The 21,080-nt window shown below is 42.8% G+C and overlaps 1 protein-coding gene across 20 annotated transcripts in view; it reads left to right on the plus strand.

The window, feature by feature from the left end:
- Window positions 1–21,080, plus strand: part of ST3GAL4 (ST3 beta-galactoside alpha-2,3-sialyltransferase 4) — a 162,904-nt gene that overhangs the window by 129,030 nt on the left and 12,794 nt on the right. For 9 of the 20 annotated variants that reach the window (XM_081891105.1, XM_081891103.1, XM_081891104.1 and 6 more), the window contains 4 exons: window positions 13,710–13,788; window positions 15,743–15,812; window positions 18,106–18,180; window positions 18,372–18,469. In XM_081891105.1, coding sequence (XP_081747231.1) covers window positions 13,710–13,788; window positions 15,743–15,812; window positions 18,106–18,180; window positions 18,372–18,469 — 322 coding nt within the window. Of the gene's footprint in view, window positions 1–4,162; window positions 4,338–6,295; window positions 6,326–10,186; window positions 10,235–13,177; window positions 13,304–13,709; window positions 13,789–15,742; window positions 15,813–18,105; window positions 18,181–18,371; window positions 18,470–21,080 lie in introns of those variants that run through there. The other 11 variants (XM_081891091.1, XM_081891093.1, XM_081891092.1 and 8 more) reach the window with 7 other exon arrangements.

Raw genomic sequence — 21,080 nt, forward strand, 5'->3', positions numbered from 1 at the left:
CTAAGCTGTCAGAGTCATACAGTGATCCATTTCTCCTCTTTTGAAATAAAACATTAATCAGGTATCTAGCAACTGCAAGGGATCTACTTGTATCTTCGTCGTTTAATAAGTATATTATTTGGGCTTCCTGAGGTCCGTCAGCAATTCTCGATAAATATGGGGCCAGAAACTTGGACCGTGAAGCCGAATGTAATGGTTGATAGAATCCTGTATACCTAAACTGCTTGAGTATCAAATCCATAGCCTCTAGTTCTGCCTGTAGTACAATTTCATATTGCTGTAGACTGGATCCAACACAACAGTCAGCCATATGGTGTCTCCCAACCCCCTTGAACATTCAGCTATTCACTGTTTTTGAAGTCTTTGTTAAGACATAAATGCCTTAAATAGCAGATAATGGGCATCCAGCTTCTATTGTGTTTTGCTTAGGGCAATATGGCAGTACAGCAAAATGTGGTCTTTTATTTACCAGCAGGCATACGATTGGATCTTGCATGCCTTCTGAACCATGTTATATTTTGTATTTAGATTTTTGTATTTTTAAGCAGATACAGTTCCAAAGTACTTGCCTTCCAAACCCCTCTCACAGGACAAAAAACCCTGCCATTCTTTACTTGCCGTTTCTTTATCTATCTACTTTTGTTGCCATCTCATTGCACATCCCATGCTTTATATCCTTCCATACTAGGACTTGTAACTTAAATAGAAGAAGGGAGAAATTGCAGTTGAAGACTGCAGTAGCAGCCATTGGGAAGATCAGTCTTTGGATATGTGTGTGATAGAATCCCATGTATTGTGGTGGGGACAAGAGGAACAGAACCTCTTAGGTTGCTGAAAAAAATATTTTTTTACAGGATCATTGCAATTTCAAGCAAACACTTCTATTCAAGGCAAAAATAATAGTTCCTAAGGTTTAGGTGCATTCCAATTCCTGATAACTCCCAAGTTCCCAGGATCTTCTTTTTTTGCTAGTTTGACAGTGTTCCCCTTTTTCTTTTTCCACTCCCACTTGATGGTATGTATTTTTGAAATCACAAATACAACATTTCTCTAGTTTTTACAGGCTTGCTAGTGGAAGAAGGTGTTAGATTCTGTAATTGAAATGGGCTGAGGAATCTGGAGGTCTTGCCATAATCGTATCCTCCCAATCTTGAATTGGATTATAATTCTCTTAGCCATGTGATCAGCATGACATCTGGGTTCTGCTTCTGTCTGTGTGGGAAGGTTTTGAGCCTCTTCCAGACTCCCGTTAACTTCGGTCGTCTATTAGCTCCAATAGCCAATCTGTCCTTAATTAGTCCAGGTTCCAAGAATTGCGCTTCTAATGTAAAGCAGACAAGAGATGGTGATGTGGAATATTCTGAACTTGCAGGATATCAGAATTTCAGCAGATGCTGAGGAAATCAGCTGTCAGGCCAGTTTTGCTATGATGGAAGACCAAGGTTAGACTGAGCCCTGGTATGTTTCCTTGAGCTTCAGTTATTATGAGGGGAGATAGAAAAACAGAAGGGGAATTACAGAACATTGTGGAAGGAGGTAGGGAACGGGAGCCAAGGAGTAGAGCAATCTAGCCTAGGAGAGATCCCTTGAAGACAGAACACAGAGGACTTAGAGGAAAAACATCTATAGATTTGGTCTCCATTAGCTTGCACAGAGAGCAAGCAAACTCTGCACTGGTGGAATCAGTGAGGGGTCCCAGGTTTCCCCATTGCAGCCACCTGTCTTTTGGCCCATGCTGGCTTTGCACAGTATTCAGCCATACTAGCAGACTAATTTTATCCAGTCCATGCTGCTGCTTGGGTTGATTTCACCGCACCGCTGAGGATGTTCTGGTGGATTAAGAGGAAGCACAAATGGTTGCTGCCCAGGGCATATGGAGAAGGAAGTGGGGTCTTGTGGTCAATAACACAACCACTGCACTCTCGCTCTCACTCTCGCTGTCCCCCATGGATTTAGTGATGGAATTTGACCTTTCATCCTCAGGTTCCTTATTTTGTGTGCACACAGAACTATAAACTGTGGAGGCTTGTAAGCTGTTAGGTATCCCAAAAGACAAACCTTGTTCTTATTTTAAACCCTTTGCATTGTCCTGCCTCCAGCCAGTGTGTTTCTTCTTCCATGATTTTATAGTAAATGCCTGGTGCAGCTGTTGTGGTTGACTTGCCCTGGTATCAAAGAGAGCCGTGAGCAAGTCAGCATTGGAAGGGAGCTGCTTGCCTGTGCAGATCTGAGCTGAGAACTTACTTCCGTCTTTTCCATATATTTGCTATCTGTATTTCCTTTTCATGCAAAACGTCCCAGGTTCAATCCCCAGTATCTCCAGGTAGTGCTGCGAATTTTCCCTGTCTGAAACTCTGGAAAGCCGCCGCCAGCCAGTGTAGACAATACTGACCTAGATGGACCGATGGCATGACTTTCCCTAGAAACTTAATTTTATGACTTAAAAACTTTTGAACCTTCTATTCAGTTTCCTTTAAGTCTTTTTTTTTTTTTGTATATTATGTCTTTATTCTGTTCTTTTCCATTTTCACTCTGGAATAAGGTGAGTTAGATGCATTATCTTTCAAGTCCATTGTGTCATCATATGGCAGGTTAAGATTGCATTCCCCAAATCAAAAGTAGTTCCCTTCACTTTCCCAATACTACCTTGGAGAGGGTAAATGACTCCAGGATTGTGGCTAGCATTTGTACTTGACTTCCAAGTAGTTCTTAATAGATTTGGTGTGAAAAGCAGTTTTGGTGCGAACAGCAAAAGTTGCTTCTGTTCACCCCACTCCCAGCCAAAGTTGCAACATAGAGAGGGGCAGAAACTGTGGTGGGAAGATCCTGACCGCAAGCCTCGTCTACCCTAAGCACCTTTTAGACTGATTGTACATCAAAGGGGAGCTTCTGAGGTCAGAGTGTAGTTTTTAAAGGTTGGTTGATTCACCCTTAAGAGCTTGGAAAAACTAATCCTTAAGTAAATAATGCCACACTCTTTTGAACTGTGATGTAATTCAGAAACACTATGGTTGTTGCCATATACAGAATCATAGAATCATAGAGTTGGAAGAGACCACAAGGGCCATCGAGTCCAACTCCCTGCCAAGCAGGAAACACCATCAGAGCACTCCTGACATATGGTTGTCAAGCCTCTGCTTAAAGACCTCCAAAGAAGGAGACTCCACCACACTCCTTGGCAGCAAATTCCACTGTCGAACAGCTCTCACTGTCAGGAAGTTCTTCCTAATGTTAAGGTGGAATCTTCTTTCTTGTAGTTCGGAACCATTGCTCCGTGTCCGCTTCTCTGGAGCAGCAGAAAACAACCTTTCTCCCTCCTCTATGTGACATCCTTTTATATATTTGAACATGGCTATCATATCACCCCTTAACCTCCTCTTCTCCACGCTAAACATGCCCAGCTCCCTTAGCCGTTCCTCATAAGGCATCGTTTCCAGGCCTTTGACCATTTTGGTTGCCCTCCTCTGGACACGTTCCAGTTTGTCAGTGTCCTTCTTGAACTGTGGTGCCCAGAACTGGACACAGTACTCCAGGTGAGGTCTGACCAGAGCAGAATACAGTGGCACTATTACTTCCCTTGATCTAGATGCTATACTTGTATTGATGCAGCCCAGAATTGCATTGGCTTTTTTAGCTGCCGCGTCACACTGTTGGCTCATGTCAGGTTTGTGGTCAACCAAGACTCCTAGATCCTTTTCACATGTACTGCTCTCAAGCCAGGTGTCACCCATCTTGTATTTGTGCCTCTCATTTTTTTTGCCCAAGTGCAATACTTTACATTTCTCCCTGTTAAAATTCATCTTGTTTGTTTTGGCCCAGTAAATAAATAATATTAATAAATAAATAAAGCAAGAACAGGAAAATACCACGTATTATCATCCTTCTTCAACCTGATGCCTTCCAGATGTTTTGAACTACAGCATCCCATCAGTTGTAGCCAGTGTGGTTGATGGTCAGCTGTGATGGGAGATGTTCAGAACATCTGGAGGGCACCAGGTGGGGAAGAGACTGTCTTTGGTTATAATCCTAGCCCCACTTACTTCTGAGTAGATATGGGTCAGATAGTGCTGTTAGTTTTTCACTCCCTGGCTAATCTCTTTTGATGTCATAGAGGAGCTTTGGGGGAAGAGATGTCATATATTTAGCAACTTCACTGCTACAGAAGAGCTGGGCAGCTTGTGACTGTTAGGAGACCTTGAAGCTGATGCCTTTGAGCCACTGGTTAGATTTAACCACTCCCTTCATTACTTAGATGCCATGGGCGGTTTTGGAGCCTTTTGATCAAAGACCCAGGTGGTACTTGCTGTTTATGTGTTACACACTTTTGAAAAGTTTAGGTAAGTCTATGTAAATGTTAGAATAACAGAACAGGACTTAAATCTAAAATGTAGAATCTCATATTTAAGTCCACGGGATTCTTTTACATCTTTAAAAATACTAGAAAATCTTAGGTGGCATTTAACATTATAAGATTTATAAAACAAGGTTTTAATGCATCTTTGGAAGGAATATTGCAGTTCACTTTGTTTCTGGAATTTCGGTTGCATTCTGAGAAGAGATGGCGCCAGGTTATTGAAGTAAATGGGGAAGGATTTTCTTTCTGGGCAACTAGATTCGGATCCCAGCCCACACGCTCACACTTTCATTCTCAGTCATTCTTTACCAGGTTCTGCAAACCAGGCCACATTAAGTTAATATCTTGTGTGGTGTCCAGAACATTTGGAGGGTACCATGTGGGTAAAGGCCGCTCTGCACTCAGTGGTAGCTGCTTTCCAAGACTTCAGGCAGGTGTCTTCAGTCTTTGGCTTTATTGGTGGCTCAGCAGGAAGAGGTCTTAGAGGTCTTGGGTCTGTGTTTGCTGGACTTTGAGCTGCCTTAGACACACCTGCCCTCTATCTAGGATGAATTGGTGACAACTAGTGGAATGTGTCTTGACTATTTCTCATTCTTAACCCTTTTTTAAAAAAACAACATTGTGATGAGTGAGTGGTACACCTGGTTTGGAGTGCTATGTAAGTGGCATGAGGCTTTCCCGCTCCTTATTCAATGAACTTGGGTGGAGTCATCTCCAGCATATTAGAATGACTCTGACTCAGGGCAGATGATTCCTGCCAGTGGTGATACCCAGTGCTATTTTTCTAGAAAAAGAAGTGCCAGAACTCACCATGAATGCCTCCCTTGTTCTCTTATAATGACAATGCTACCCACCTGAGAGGTGCTGGAACCAAGTTCTGGTGAGATTCAGGCTGCAAAATAGCCCTGGTGATACCATTATGTTGTTTGTGGCCTCTCTGCTTTATTTCCCTTTGCTGGAAATGGTGGACTCCCTCCTGTCAGCATGTCAGATTGGCTCCAGCTTAAGGCAGTTGCCAAAGGGCTAAATCAGGGGTCACCAACCTACGGTCCGGGGGCTGAATAAGGCCCGAGGGACTTGTTTATCTGGCCCACAGCAACCCACTTCCAGGTTGGAGAAGCACCAGAAATAGCTTGTACGCATGCGCATGGGCCTCCTCCGACCCGGAAGTGCGCCAGAAATAGCGTGGGCGCGCGCTATCCCGCCCTCCGGCCCGCCATGCAATCGTCGCTGGAGACACCGGCCCGAGGCAAGGAAAGCTTGGAGACGCCTGGACTAAATCCTCCTTTCTTTCCCTGATTTTCAATCAATTTTTCCCCAAGGTGGCTTACAACAAATACAAACAATGTAAAGAATTAAGAATAAGAACATCCCACCTTTTTCCCTTATGATACTCAAGGCGGCTCACAGATTAGAAAAACAATAGCTAAAAACATTGGGGGGAAGCAATAATTAAAAACCATTTGAACATTAATGGAATTAAAACTATATGCATATATAAAATGTACTTCAAACTACCAAACACCCTTGTTCCTCTGGTTTGAGGTAGAGATCAGAGTGTCCTTTTAGTCTGGCTTCTGCAGTCTTGGAACAGTTGTAATTAGAGTATGCTTTCTGACAGAGATAAGAGAAGAGATGCTTTCTATAGCTTTCCCTTCTCTTGCTGGTGGATGGGGCAAGACTGGATAAGGTGCCTTATGTGTTGGCATAAGAGTAACAGAGAGGTTCTATCAATGAATGGAACTAAAAAGAGAAAGAAAGGGCTCTCTGTGACAGGGAAATAAAAACTTTCAGAGTTTATTGCACTCTGTCGACGGATGTTTAGTAACTGTTTAGTATTGGCTAGTGTTCTTTGTTTGCCCAATGACTTTTGATCCTGTATTTGTCTACCCTGTGTCCCTGCTGCCGTTTAAATAGACAAAATTATTATGTTGACGGGAGCTGGCTGGGGGAGCTAGCAAGATGGTGTCTGTAAGTAACCATGAACTGTGGTTTAATACAATGTAGATACCGTAGATTCTGGCATATAAGACAACTTTTTAACTCCAAAAAGGAGGTTAAAAAGTTGGGGGTTGTCTTATACGCAGGGTATGGGTGGCGCGGCATGGAGCCCGCCCACTGCTGCTTCGGAAGCAGTTGGCAGCAGGTGGCGGGCTGCGCTCTGCCCCGGGTGGCTTTCTTCTGGCACGGAGCTGCCCAGCATATTAGGCAACTGGGCTTATACGATGAACCCCCAAATTGCAGCTGCCAATTTGGGAGGGTCATCTAATACGCCCAGTTGCCTAATACGCCAGAATCTTTGGTATTCATCTCCCACCCTCCTCATGTGCAGCTGGTAGGAGGACCTCTGCTCAGTTAGTTTCACCTTTAAATAATCTTGCTTTGCCTTGGTATAAACCATGGGTCCCGATTTAAATAAAATTCTAGTCAGTTTCAGGTCTAGTTTTCTTGCACTTGCAAAGTTCATAAGTTAGTTGCATTTCAGGTCTCTCTTTATTATGGTATTGATTTATTACAGCTATTGTTTTTATAAATGCTTACTAAGCATGTGTACACAAGAACCACCTTGTTAAATATATATATGAAATACTTAATGAACTATATTCATTTAAATAAATATGCACACAATGTTACTTCTTAGCAAGTGGGTTAGATATTTACCTTCCAGCAAAAAAAAACGTTTGCAGGCCATTTATCAGTTTGAATCTCAAAGTTTATTTACTTATTTTTGTCTGGTGGAACTGAAGGTGGGGTTTAGTAGGGCTCCTGAGTGACTTTCCACCTAGTCACCAACCAACTAAGTCCCTACTTAGCTTTAGCCCATGCCTGGGGATTAGAATAAATTGCATGACTGTGTCTTGGCAGTTTATCTGCCAACTCTGCAATTTGTATGTTTTATCAGAATAGCCCCCATGGAATTAGACCTTCCATCAGCATCTCATTCCATAGCCCTTTCCAGTTGTTCTGAGTGCTGGAACAGTATCATAGTAACAGACTCTGGGTTGTATCCAGCTTAGTTCTTTTCAGAGTAGACCCATTGGAATTAATGAAGTCCATTAACTTCAGTGGGTAGAGTAGAATTAGCAGTGGATGCAACCCTCTGTTTCTACTCTATATGCATATTCACCATATGGAGGGAGCTCTCTATGTATACAACTGTGGGACTGTGTCTTGCTACGCCCTTTCTAATGAATGTGCATAGGTTGGAAGCACCTAGTACCCACCTAGAATTAGGGATGGGGGAGAAATGCAGTTTTGTTTGCATTTTAATGAGAGACTACCCAATGCACTCTTCTCGAACCAATACGTACATGAACTGAAGCACAGCTGTCCTTTGAAATTTGCAGTTCTCTGAACTTTGCAATGCCTTTCCCCAGCCCATGTTTGCAGCAATGCATATATTGGAGGACACTGCGCATAAAATGTAAACAAGAGATGCTAAAGAGCATCAGAGTAGAGGAAATTGTTTTTTTTTGGGGGGGGGGAGGGGAATGTGACTATTTGTCAAAGCTGCATACAAAAACGTGTATATTGAGAGAAAATTGCACTAAGATGCAATTTGCTGTGGAAATGTGGGGAACTGGATATGTGAAAAACTGAAATGGACATAATTGCCGATCCCTACTTAGAGCAATTGAAAAGGGCAGTGGATCCTGTTGATCTAGTGAGTTCTGAAACTGGGTGAGTTCCCTATTACACTGTACACATTCTTTGTCGAAAAGATGTCAGATGACAGGTAAAGCTTTCTATTGTGTGCAGGTTTCTGAATGTCAAGCAGCTTTTAGAAATGTTTTGTAGTTTTGTGTGGTTTGTAGTAGATGTTAAAAGTTTCTGCCAAACGAGCCCCACTCCAGCCTTCATACCAGACTCTTCAATCCTGTGAAGGGTAAAGTCAGCAAAATAAGCCTTCTAAGTCGGCACTGCAGTCAGCACCCTTGTTTTGGTTTTGACTGCACTAATAAACCTGCCTTCCAAGGGAAAGATACTTGCCTCTGCTCTGCTAGTTGTCTGAAGTAATACTCCTCAATGAGAAAGAATGACCTTCTGGATTTTATTGATGTGTTTATAGGCTGCATCAAAACTGAAGGACTATAAAAAGTCGAGAGAGAGAGAGAAGTAGTTGTTAAAGGGGTATTTGAACATGCTGAAAGTCTATTGATTGCCCATGAATCTATTGACAGCTAGCCTCTATGGGAAAATGAATTCAAAGGCTGCTTTCTAGTTAAACAAGAAAAAGAATTGTGATCTGTTATGATTTTTTTAAAGCATTTTATAGTTTATAACAGTTTGATTTATAGCTGTACTTTTAAAGTGGCATATTCAGATTATGCTTGTTGGTTATTCTCCGCACACATTGAAGTGATTTATTTTTGTGTATCTCACTTCATTATATGAATTTATGAGCTTGTATAAGTGCTATTTTGGTGAATGGGTATGGAATCCTTACTTACTTTGCAAAGCTATAAACGTTGATATGTTTATTAGGTACCGAGCTTGTTGTCTTTTCAGTGCGGGTCAAAAAACTTTTTCTTTTTTCCAGTCCTTTTAGATTATTGTTTTTAACTTGGATTTGAACTGGTCAGGCAATTAATGCTTCTTTGTCATAGGGCACCAATTTTCAAATAAAAAGCTCTGCTGAAACGGAGTCTTACATTGAAACATAGACATCCCTGTCTTCTTTGGAGCATTTCTCTCGAGTCTTAATGGTTGATAGCTGCTGCACAGGAACCTCTGCTTGTTCCTGTCTCTATGTTCATGCATTTCAGACAGTGTGTTTATACAAAATGGGATGTGAGGAGACCCCAACAGTGCTTTAGATGTATCGTATAGATGTGACTAACTACATTAACATTTCACCAAAACAGACAATATACTACACCATTTATGAATGTACTGTATATCCAGCCATAAATAAAGCACAATTTCTGTCCAACCCCAAGGGAGCACAGTAGCTGCATACATTATCCCTCATGACTAGGCCACTGGAAATATGTGGGTCCCTAAGGCTTTTCTGTAGGCCTAAAGGGATGCTAATTTTGTGATGTTCAACTGGCAGTGAGTTCCAGAGTTTTGAGAAGCCACTTTTGATGGTGGCAGTGAAATGAAGAGCGCTGAAGAAGGGTGCATGGAGCTTTTTGCTTAGCTGCTATTTCACCCCTCCCAATCACACCCCTCCCAACCTGCTCTTCATTCTCCCCCCGTTTTAGGTCCACTTTCTCCTGCATTAAAAAATCCTAGCATATAAGAAATGGCCAGCAGAGAAAGGGTTAAGCACCCAGTTCTTACTACTTCTCTATTCCCCATGCTTCACCCCCCAAAAAACTTTAACAAGTCTTGTATTGATGGCAGGGGATAACACACAGGTAAGAAAGGAGACTGAGTATATTCGTGGTTTGGGGTGAGCTCTGTCCAAATTTGGGCAGGCTCATTTGGTTTTGGGGAGAGGAAGTAACCTGTCTTGTTAGCAAGCCAGGCCCAGCTAAGCTAAGCATAATGAGCCCACCAATCACTAATGAAAGCCAGTGTTTTGCTTTAAGCAAAAAGACCCATGGTCTCCTTTGGCATGCATTTGGGTGCAATGTGTGGTTTAGGCTTAAGATGTGCTGGGCATCTCTCAAGAGTCATCATAGGTGTGTTTGAAAGTAAACACTGAATGTGGGCAGGGAAACTTCCTTGTACATTTTCTGAGCCTCATGGCAATGCAGTGTTGAAAACCCTTAGTGGGAGACTGGGCATCCAAGAGGCAAGTTCCACTTTTGCTCAGTCATGTTGTGTGCACCCGAAGGAAAGCAGCAAACATAAACCCAGAGGCCCTTTGGAGAGACTGACTTCTTCGCTCTGATTGAGATGACCGAGCTGGAGCAATTTGATTCTTTCCAAGTATGTTGAGTGTCACCTTTTATGCCTGCTTCTTTGTCTGCTTTATGAGGGATCCTGTCTGAGGTGTTCAGCGGCTACAAAGCGTACTGAGCTGTCTTGCCTGCTGTTGGATGAGGGCTTGGTGACGTTTCTGGGTATTTGGGGTTGTGTCAAAACAGAACGTTTCTGAATATGAACAGTAACGAATACGTGGGTGTCTCTCCTTTAATTGCCCTTGCATGCTTTACATTTGGAAAATGAAACACTGGACTCTGTCTTTTGTAATGTGTTTGCATATCAGTTGCCAGCCAAATCCTTCCAGTGAGAAGCCTCCAGGAGATGGGGGCAACAGGTCTTCAGTATTTATCCCTGGCAGCTCTGAAGCAAGATGTTGGCAGGGATGAACTCTTAGAATGATGTAGGGGCAGCCAACATGGTACCCTCCAGATACTGTTGAACTCCCATTCCCATCAGCCCCAGCCACTTTAACCAGTGGCCGGGGATGATGGAGGCTCTGTACCCGAACAGCATCCAGAGGGCACACTCTGTGTGTAAATACATACATTCACATATTAACCTAAGAAGAGATATGTAAACTTTATAACTTTATAAAATTGCTGAAATAGTTGCAGAAGAAAGCAAGTTACAAATTGAAATCAGAACTGGAACAAACAGTGCTTTTAAAAATATGACTTAAATGTACCGTAGCTTTCTTAAGTATTTGATTAGGGGTTGGATTTTTTTTTAGAGAAGTTTTATTCTGAGTTCAGTCTACATGAATTTAAATGATCTTGCATTACCATCTGTTTTGATTTTCAATGAACATTTATGATTATGCATATTTAGAAAATAAAACACAATTCAGAAACGTTTTCACATATTATTCAAGATCCATTGAAATCAAAGGAGCTCAAGAGCTTTCTTTTTTTAAAAAAACAAACCTATGTAAACCTGTTATTTTTAATTCTGTGCCAGAGACAAGAAGAGTTTCCCCAACCTTAGAATAAATCATCATCAAACCTTTTATTGGCATCACATACAAACATCCAAAACAAATCAATGCAGAATTACCACTTCCCCAGTGACACAAAACATTTGCTAAAAGAAAGGAGGCAGAGCAGTAGAACGAGTGCAGGTATCTCTTCAAGATTTTTACTGTCCCACACTGTGTACCCTATGCAGCCTTGTGTCTAGAGGGAGGTCAACACAAGGTAGAGACTGTCGCCTGGGTGAGATTTCTTCTATGCTGGTTAAACTTCTGCCTCACATCAGATAAAGATCCTCTCCTCAGCGAAGTTTTGTTAGACCCCTTTCTTTTCCCAGGGCTACAACAGTTTAACAAGAAGATACAGCAACTTGGGCTGTCAGTGGAACTTTTGCGATCGATGCCCGTACCATCTGCCAAGGCTATAATAAAAACTAGGTTGTGGGATATTGAATGCCAAGAACTAACAGTAGCAGCAGAGAAAGCAAGTTCCCCTCTTTATTTTCAACTTTCTTGGGCACATGAAACTAACCATAATTACCTTGAATTTCTGCTTAACCCTCAAGAAAGAAGGGCATTTTCGCTGGCCAGTTTTAATTCAAATCCATCAAACCTCCTTTGGGGAAGGTTCTCAGGCAGGGTGGAAGGAGAAAGAACTTGCCCATGTGAAGACCACCTGGTGGAAACCCTTACACATATGGCTCTCAATTGTAAACCTTAGAATAAAAGACAAAAAGATGAAAACTCAGGAAACAATTGCTGGGATTAAGCTTGCATTTTTTGCCTGGTTTGGGTATAATTTTAAGCAGTTTATTAAACTACGTTTCTTATCATCTGAACCTAGCCCATCAACTTAACTATGGTTTGTTGTTGTCTTACAAACCCTGGTTTGCTTTATTCATGGTTTGGTATTCTAAATAAAAGCAGCACTCTTACTTAACCATGGTTTGTTTGCCTTCCACTCATCCCACAAGACAAGAGAAGTTGAAACTAAACTTTGGAGAAAGAATCATCAGTTGTTTGATTGTCTGTGGGGCAAACCATGGCTTATTAAACAAACCATGGCTTAACATTTTGTGTGAGACAGACCTTGGTTGGAAAAACAGCCTTTTGGGGGGCAGCAACTTGTATAACAATGTATACTCCCTTGAATATAGTACATTTTATATATTAAAAGTCTTTCTCTTGTAAACAGTGATATTTGAATAGTGAGCTGCTGCTGCTGTCTGTCTGCTTGTTTGTTCATGAAACTTCCCGTGTTGGGAGGGAAAATGCAGTCACAACATCTCACAGCTATTTGAGCTACATTCTGCAACGCGAGATTCTTAACATTCTTATCAGGAGAGTCTATGAAAGCTCTAGATATGGTGTCTGAATGCCGTATGGAGTGGATGAGGGCCAATAAACCGCTTAAATCCTGAAAATACAGGGACTTTTTCAGTGGGTGGTTCCCATATTCAGGAAAATGGCAAGTTACCTGTTCTGGATGGGGTTACTCTCCCTCTGAAGGAACAGGTGTGTAGCTTTGGAGGTACTCCTGGATATATATTTGTCACTAGAGGCCCACAAATGTCCTCTGTGGCTCAGAGTACCTTTTACCAGCTTCGTCTGGTTTGCCAGCTACGACCATTCCTGGACAGGGATATCCTCACCACTATAGTCCACATGTTGGTAGCTTCAAGGTTGGATAACTGTAATGTGCTCCATGTGGGGCTGTCCTTGGGTCTGGTTTGGAAGCTCCAATGCTCCTATATGGAATGCGACGGCCATATAGAACATGTGATGCCATTGTTAACACAGCTGCGCTGGCTGCCCATCTATTACTGAGCCAGGTTCGAGATCCTTGTATTAATTACAAAGCCCTTAACAACTTAAGTCTAGGGTAGTTCAGGAATTGCCTGAACCTTAGATCTCAGCTCGATCACTGAGCTCATCCGCAGAAGCATCGTTGGTTGTTCCCTGAGTTGGTGAGGCTCACTTGATAACAACAAGAAATGGGAGTCTTCATTGTCATTGGTCCAGTATTGTGGAATACAGTGGTACCTCATGTTACGTACCGCCCCCCCTTACGAAAGCTTTGGGTTACGCGCTCCACTAACCCAGAAGTAGGTCCCCTTGTTGCGAACTTTGCCCCGGGATGCGGGCAGCAGCGGGAGGCGCCATTAGCGAAAGTGCGCCTCATGTTATGAGCGGTTTCCGGTTACGAACGGACCTCCGGAACAGATTAAGTTTGTAACCGGAGGTACTACTGTACTCTGCCAGTGGAGACTCAGTGGGCACTTTCTGTTTCAATTCTTAAATGCCTGCTGGAAACTTCTATTCCACCAGGCCTATGCAGGCAACTAAGACTTTATCTTTCTGCAATGGTTAGCTGAGGTCTGTTTTTAACTTTCGTGTGTATGGTTTTATGCATTTTGTGACAAACTGCTTTGATATTTTTAATCACGTAGCTGTGTGTGCATATCTTTATTAATAAATAACTCAAATAAGCATGTCTTCTTTGTTTTCCAGGTGGCTGATAGCAGTTGCAATGAGAGCAAAAGCCACAAGACGATTCTTCATCTGCTGATAAAAATGATCAACAAGTCTCGTAAGTCCAAGTGTTGTGCCATTCCCCTTTCTTATGCTACACATATCTGGAAGCAAGTGTACTTGTGATCTGGACAAGTAAGGGTGGGGTATGTGATAGTGTAGTAGAAAATTATGCTTTTAAAAATGGTGGGTATAAGATTGGCTAAGGACCGTGGCTTGCTAAGAAACAAGAAAACATGTTCCCTGGTCAGATGTGACACAAAGCCAAGAAAGGGTTCCTAGTTTGTTTATCCCACCTGTTTCAGGGGATGAGCAAAGTGGGAATTATCAGTAATCATATCAGTGTGTTGCTCTTTCCAGATAAACCATTCTAAATCTTAGAATCTTATCATTATATGAGAATGCGGCTAATACAGTGACTTTTGACTTCTGGGTTTCTGGGGGTTTTCCTGTTGTTATTCTGTCTCTCACAGCTAGAATAAACCTACTAGTAAAATTATGAACTAGTCATTTCTTCGTCAGAGGGCAAATGGGCAAATTTAGCAGGGGATCAAATACTTTCCCCCCTCACTGTAAGTAACAGATGTCACCACCAAGGTTTACAGTCATAAGAAATACCCACCGTGCAGGATTGGGAATGTTAAAGAAGAAGAAAAAAAGTCAACCTTGACTTTAGCAAAAGTGATTGTGGGCAATGGGCCTTGGAAGCTTCTTTCACAAATGGATGCCCAGAAAATGATTTCTCGGCATTGGATAATGGTGTGGATTCAACTGTCTGAGGTCATATGGAAAGGCTTGTTGTAGGTTGAAAGAAGGAGGTGCCTTTAGAAAATGAAGATACAGGTTCCAAAGAGGGAAAGGATGCATTTGGAGGACAATGTCAAATGAACGATGCCAAGGGGGAAGGGTTCCCCAATGTACTGTTATCCAAGGACCTGTGAAAACCTATAGCCTCTCTGATGAGACTGCAATCTCTGCAAAGCAAATTATTCCACACACACACCCCGACCTCTGCTAGAGTACAAGGGCAAAGCATAGTGAAACAGCAATCCTATACAGACTAAATCAATGGATTTTGAAGACAGAAGCCTAAGAGCACCTAAGGGCCTCTGCTACCGCTTGAGATCCCATCCACACTAAACATGGCTTGCCCCAAAGAATTCTGGGAATTGCAGTTTAAGGGTGCTGGGAATTGTAGCTCTGTTGAAGGTAAATGACAGTTTCTGGGATTCTTTGGGGGGAAATCATCTGCTTTAAATGTATGGTGTGGGTGGGATCAGAAAAGTTTGTAAATGCTTTTAGGTTGTTTATTACAACTTTGTGCTCTTAGGCTTCTGTCTTCAAAATCCATTGATTTAGTCCGTATAGGATTGCTGTTTCACTATGCTTTGCCCTTGTACTCTTATTCAGGTCTTCACCTGAAAAACTGTTGAGGGAGAAGCAGGGTTGCACGCACTAACCCCGCTCCCAACATCCCCATTGGTTGCAACCTCAGACCTTTGTGGATTGGGTCAAAGGTCTGATTCTCTTGTTTGTTCAGCTGAATGCACACTGAATTCTCTCTGCAAGGACATTGGGAATGTGGGCTAGAGCAGTACACCTGTACCCCTTTCATACATTATTATGCCCACATGTTCTTCAAACGCTCCAGATACGACCCAAAATATGTCCTGCCTTCCTTTGTAGAAGATGGTGACATCTCTGTACTTGACCATCTTAGCCTTAGGACAGGTGGCTGGGGCTGATGGAAGCTGGAGTACAGCAACACCTGGAGAGCCATAGGTTCCCCTACCCCTGATGTACAGGTGTCTGCCTTCTTGTTACATCCCAGGTCCTGCGTTTGCAGGTTGGCTTCGAAAGAGGCCCCAGAGCTGAGCCCTAGTGAATCCAGGCTCAAGTTAAACCTCTCTGGCACTCTGGCATACCACCATATGTGTTTTAGGTGTTGTGTGGCTACACCTGACTGGCTCAGTGTTAACAGTATTCTGTCTTTTATTTTATTTTTTGTTCAGGATGGAAGATACTTGGAGTATTGGCTATATTTTTGGTGATGGTGTGGTATACAAAATCCCGGGAGGAAAGGTACATGCAGCTGTGAGATGGTTTTTCTTTTTCTTTTAAATGGGGGCACATGGGGTGTTTTGGGTCGTCATCCCTGCCCTCTTGTTAAGGTCAGATATATTACCTGAATCGGGCCTTAGCTGATTAATAGCCATTGTTTAGAAACATCAGCTAGTTCAAAATGGACCCTCAGGGCTTTTAACTGGGAACAATAAGAGAGAACATCTCTTACTTATTCATATGGGTGACAAGTCCATTCCTAAGCGCTGTTCGACTGCTTTCCTTGCAAGTAGTGGTGAGGAGTCTGTAGACCTCCAGTTACTGCTAGACTTCCAACTCCTGTCATCCCAGTATAGCCAGCGGCCAGGGATAATGGGAGCTGGAATCCAACAGCATATGGAGGGCTACAAGTTCCTTGTCCCCGATTTAAGGCCTTGGATGGCTTGGGAGAAGTGTGTGTCAAAGCAGTGCCTTATCTTACATCTACCAAAGAAACCAAGTGCCCCCCCCCTATTTCCCACCAATGGTTTTGATACCACATTTGGGGACAAATAAGAGGAGTTGATGTTTGGTAGTAAAGCAACATGGGGCTTTGATCCATGTAGAAAGCATGTTCCCTGCATGATCGGGGCCCCCAGCATGGTTGCTTTTCTTTCAAAATAAAAGTGGCCAGCTTAAAAATATTTTCCTTTAAAGTGTATGTAATGTGGCATAAGGTTTGGCATTTTGAACCGAATAAACATGGATTCCCTCTTCTCCTTGGCCGTGAGCTTGCCATGTCTTGGGGCGCCACGTAATAAGCTATGCACTGTAAGCAATTAACAAAGACCAACCACAAAAAGTGGTTGTGCAGGTGACTGAGAGCTGATTCACCCCATTCCACCCTGTGGCAGCTGAAAGGTCATCATCCCTGACCATTGGCAATGCTGCCTGGGGCTGAGTTGGACCCAGAGATGGTAGATCCCCCCTCTCTGGTTTGCAACAGTAAAGAAGATTTAGCAGTAAAAACAAAGGCTATACAAAAACACACTTATCAATAAAACTTACGAGCCCTGCTCACTTCTGTCCTGCTTGCAGCCATTTGAGGAAGGGTGCTTGCCTATGTAAGCACTTCTTCTCTAATGCTTAAGACACTTTTATCTCCCATTACTTTCCAAATGCTTGGAGAATCACTTTTCATGCTCTGTTAGTGCACAGGCTGGTCCACCACTCTTGGAAGTGTAATCCTGGGCAAGGAAGGTGCCTTTTACTGAGGCTGTGTACACAGCACACATGTAAAGCACATTACCTCCCCCAAGAATCCTGGGAACTGTAGCTTACTCCTCCCAGACCTGCATTTCCTAGGCCCAGGATTTTTCAGGGCAAGTTATGCTTTCAGTGTATGGCGTGTATGAATTTTGAGGCCACCTATCTCAGTAATGTCTGCACATTTATGTTGACAGGCTGTGACTCTCCAGGGATTTAGGCAGGGGTCTATCCCATCCCTCCCTAACTGGAAATGCTAGGAATTGAACCTGCAACTTCTGTATAAAGCGCATGTTGACTTCTGCTGAGCTGCAGCCCCTTTCCAACAATGTGGGTCTTAGGAGAAGCTGTCATTTCTGCACAGCCTCGCTGATCCATGCTGAGGACTTGTGCCCCACACATCAGCCAAAATGCTGCTCATATAGTCGGTTAAGACGAAACAGTACTTGCCCAGAGGCTTACAATCTAAAAAAGCATGATACACAAGGAGAAAAGGAGGGAAAGGGAAGAGGAAAAAAGCAAACTCAGGCATTGGTTCTTAAATAGTAGTCCTTACAATGACTATCTGGCATAGAAACAGTTCTCAGGCAGGACATGCCTGATGGACTCAACCTTTGGCAAATCTGATGGAATGAGCCCTGCTTCTCATCTGTCCCATGGAGGCACTCTGATGGAGTGGTGGTTTGTTTCACTTGTGGCTAGCAGGTGATGCCCCAAACCAAAACTTTCTTGCAAGTCCCTAGAGCGTGGGTGGATTATGGACCTGAAAAATTTCAGCAGTGCCCTGTGGGAGGACAAAATTTGGTGCACCTCCTCCTCTTGCCTTCTGTTCTGCTCAGATCACTATGTCATAGTTGTGATGCCCTGCGGCACCCCCTAGGCTCAGCACCCAGGGCAGCAGAACCGGTCACAGTGCCCTAAATCTGCCCCTGCCCTAGAGGCTTGGATTGCACAAGCACCCACTCTTAAATTGTACATCACTGAGACAACTTTGGGGGGGGGTAAGGAAACAACAGCAACAACACTTAACTCCCCCCCACCCCATTTACCTTTGTTGTTTGTCTTACAGTTTTTATTTCCCAGTACAAAAGATGACTTGTCCTCTGGGAGAGGTGGAGAAGAAAGCTGCACAGCTCATTGCAAAGTAAGTAACGGGACTAGTTGTATACTGTGTGAATGGGGTCTCTCAGATCTCATCTACCTGCTTCTCCAAAGCTTGGGGGAGGGATAGGAGGAATGGGGTGGGATGAGATAGAGTGAGTCTAACAGGACAGGGAGGCTCTGAATATATAAAACGCCAGATTTGCATGATCTTCTCCTCTGCATTCATTGCAGTTACACACGGGAACATCCACTATTTTTACAGCTAAAGGATTACTTCTGGGTAAAGACCCCTTCACCCTACGAGCTGCCATATGGTACTAAAGGAAGCGGTAAGCAAACCAGCTGTCTCTTTTCTTCTAGCAAGCATCTTCTGTATTTGTCTCTCTATTCCATGCTTTCCCTCTCAGTTTTCTTGCGGAAAGTTCGCTCTGATTTAGTAGCCATCTGTTGGACTATTTTTCTAAGATCATATATGTATCGTTCTTCACACAAAGGTAAGTCAGATGTTTCCACTCTTTCTCCAAGGAGCTCTGAACATCTTAAGTTTCCAGGTGGTCTCCCATCAAGACAGCATATAGGGCCCATGCCGTGTGGCTTCTTTCACTGCAAAAGTACACCCAATAGCATACCTTATCTTTGCAGTGTGCTCAGTTACTGAAGGCGACTTTCACCAGATCATCTAGTTTGGGTTCCTTATCCACACAGCATACTTTCTAGCCCATGGTGGTGTCCTCCCATTACAGCTCCCATCATCCATAACTATTGGCTATGCAGCCAGGGGCTGATGGAAGTCACTACTATCCCTGCTGTAGCCACATGTTTGTTTGGCCAGTTCTGATTGCTAAGGGTCAATATCAGCAAAGTTGTGGTTTCCTTAGCCTCTTATTCACAGTATAAACTATAAGGAAGGGGCAACTGTGGAGACACAGAAGAGCCACAAGCAGTAAAATAGCAGAATTCATAGCTGTAGCCACTGATTCCCTCCTTCCTTATAGTTTATGGATGTTGTTGGGAACCTTACCAACAACATCCGTAAACTATCAGCTTGTTATCAAGGAAAAATATAAAATTAGAACATAGTTAGAAAACAAGGAGCTCTCTTTGCGGCTGTTGTGGAGGAAGAGAGGGGAGCATGTGAACCTGAGACTCACCACATCTCAGTCTTGTCACACTAAACTTTGATTTAGCGTGGTGCTAAAACTGAGCCAGAGATAAGGAAAGACATCTGTGATAGGTCCAGCAGAATGTGTTCATCAATCATACACTTTTAAATCTATAGTTCAGCAAATAAATAGGTTGGCTCATGAGAATTTCATCATATCAGGTAACCTTGGCATTATTTTGAAACACTGGACTTCATTCCAAGAGGCAAAAGTATAAATTGGCAGGTATCCACTGGACAGGTATTCACCCTCCTTTTAATGGCTCTCTCATAACTGTTGCTGTTGGTTGAAAGTTAACTGACTTTAATAATACAAAGGACTGCATTCTACTTCTGTTGAGTGACTGGCTGTACCATTGCATTTGTTAACAATTGGCCGTCAGATTCTTTTTAATGCCTCTCATTTTCCCAAGGAGTTCAGCAAGGTGGAGGTTCCCAAAATAAGCACAGTTCAATGACTTTATGTACAAAGCTGGAACTCTTCCTTCCCCCTCCTTTCCTTGTTCCAGACAAAACCACTATTGTGTGCAAGGTGCAGTCAAAGGGTCTGTTGTTCCAAGATGTGTTGGGTTCTGCTTATGAACTGATAACATCTCATCTGCATCTATCCGTAGAGGGATCTGACTGTTGTCTTTCCTAATCCACTAGTAATGACAGGGAGAAAAACACACCTTGCACACACAATGCAAGTTGAGTTGTGTTGCCTCATGTCATGGCCGAACATTAAAAAAAAAATTGGTAAAGTATAGTAGGCTGAGCCTTTTTAACTTGTAAAATTTCTGCACACCCACAGCAGACGTTCAGGAGGCGTTAGAGCACTTCTTTTCTTGTTGGTGTGAACTAGGCCTGTGGTGCAGCAACCCAACCAAGAGCAGGACATGGTCTGTACTCTGGGGAACGCTGATGTTGTTCCAATAAGGGCAAGCTGAAATTGAGCATTTATATAGTAGCAGCTATACAAAGATGAGAAATCCAAATCCAGGGTTGTAACATGAGTCTGGTCAAGACCCTGGTCAACAACGGACTTTGGAACTTTCAAGATACATCTAGATTTATGTAATTTTAGCAGAGAGCCTGCCGTGGAAACACGCTTGCTGCACTGTGCATGCTGCTTTCTCTCCCACATTGAGTTTAGCAGGCACCATTTTATTTACTCCCCCCCCCCCCCCAGAATTTGTATGGTGCCTTTCAGGGTTAAAGCTTTCCCAAGGCTAATCTTCATATTTGTGGCTTTCCCCCCTTCCTTGCCAGAGTAATTTTTCTACATCAAAAAAATTATTCCTTTTTTAATAGGGTGGGAGACTGTACCTACGGTACTTAAGAATGTAAAAATAAAAGAAAAAAAGGATGGTTTGCTTGAAGCATGATGGGTCGGCCACGGTGATTTAACTTTTGATTCGATGTTCATTCTGTCTGTCAAATGCAGTTAAAAACTTTCCTAGTTTGGGTGTTGTCAATATTCTTTGCAAGAGGGAGGGCTGGGTCACCCTAAGACATTTTGCTGCCTGAGGTGGATAAGATGAGTTGAGCAAAATATGTAAGCTGCTTCCCTGCAGTCAGGTGTCAAACTACCAAATATTTTTTTGAGAAACTCATTTGGAAGCAAATGTTTAAAAAACAAGGTTGTTGTTTTTTTTTAAAAAAAATATTGTCTGTCCACACAGAGCTTTCCAAGGCAGTTAACAAGAATGAAGAACAAATATAATACAGCAAAAGAAAGATGGTAAAGATTACAATATAAACTAAACACTATATGGCATAAAAAACCAAACAGTCAA

This window comes from Podarcis melisellensis (assembly GCF_964234715.1).
Source record: "Podarcis melisellensis genome assembly, chromosome: 15".
Taxonomy (NCBI): domain Eukaryota; kingdom Metazoa; phylum Chordata; class Lepidosauria; order Squamata; family Lacertidae; genus Podarcis; species Podarcis melisellensis.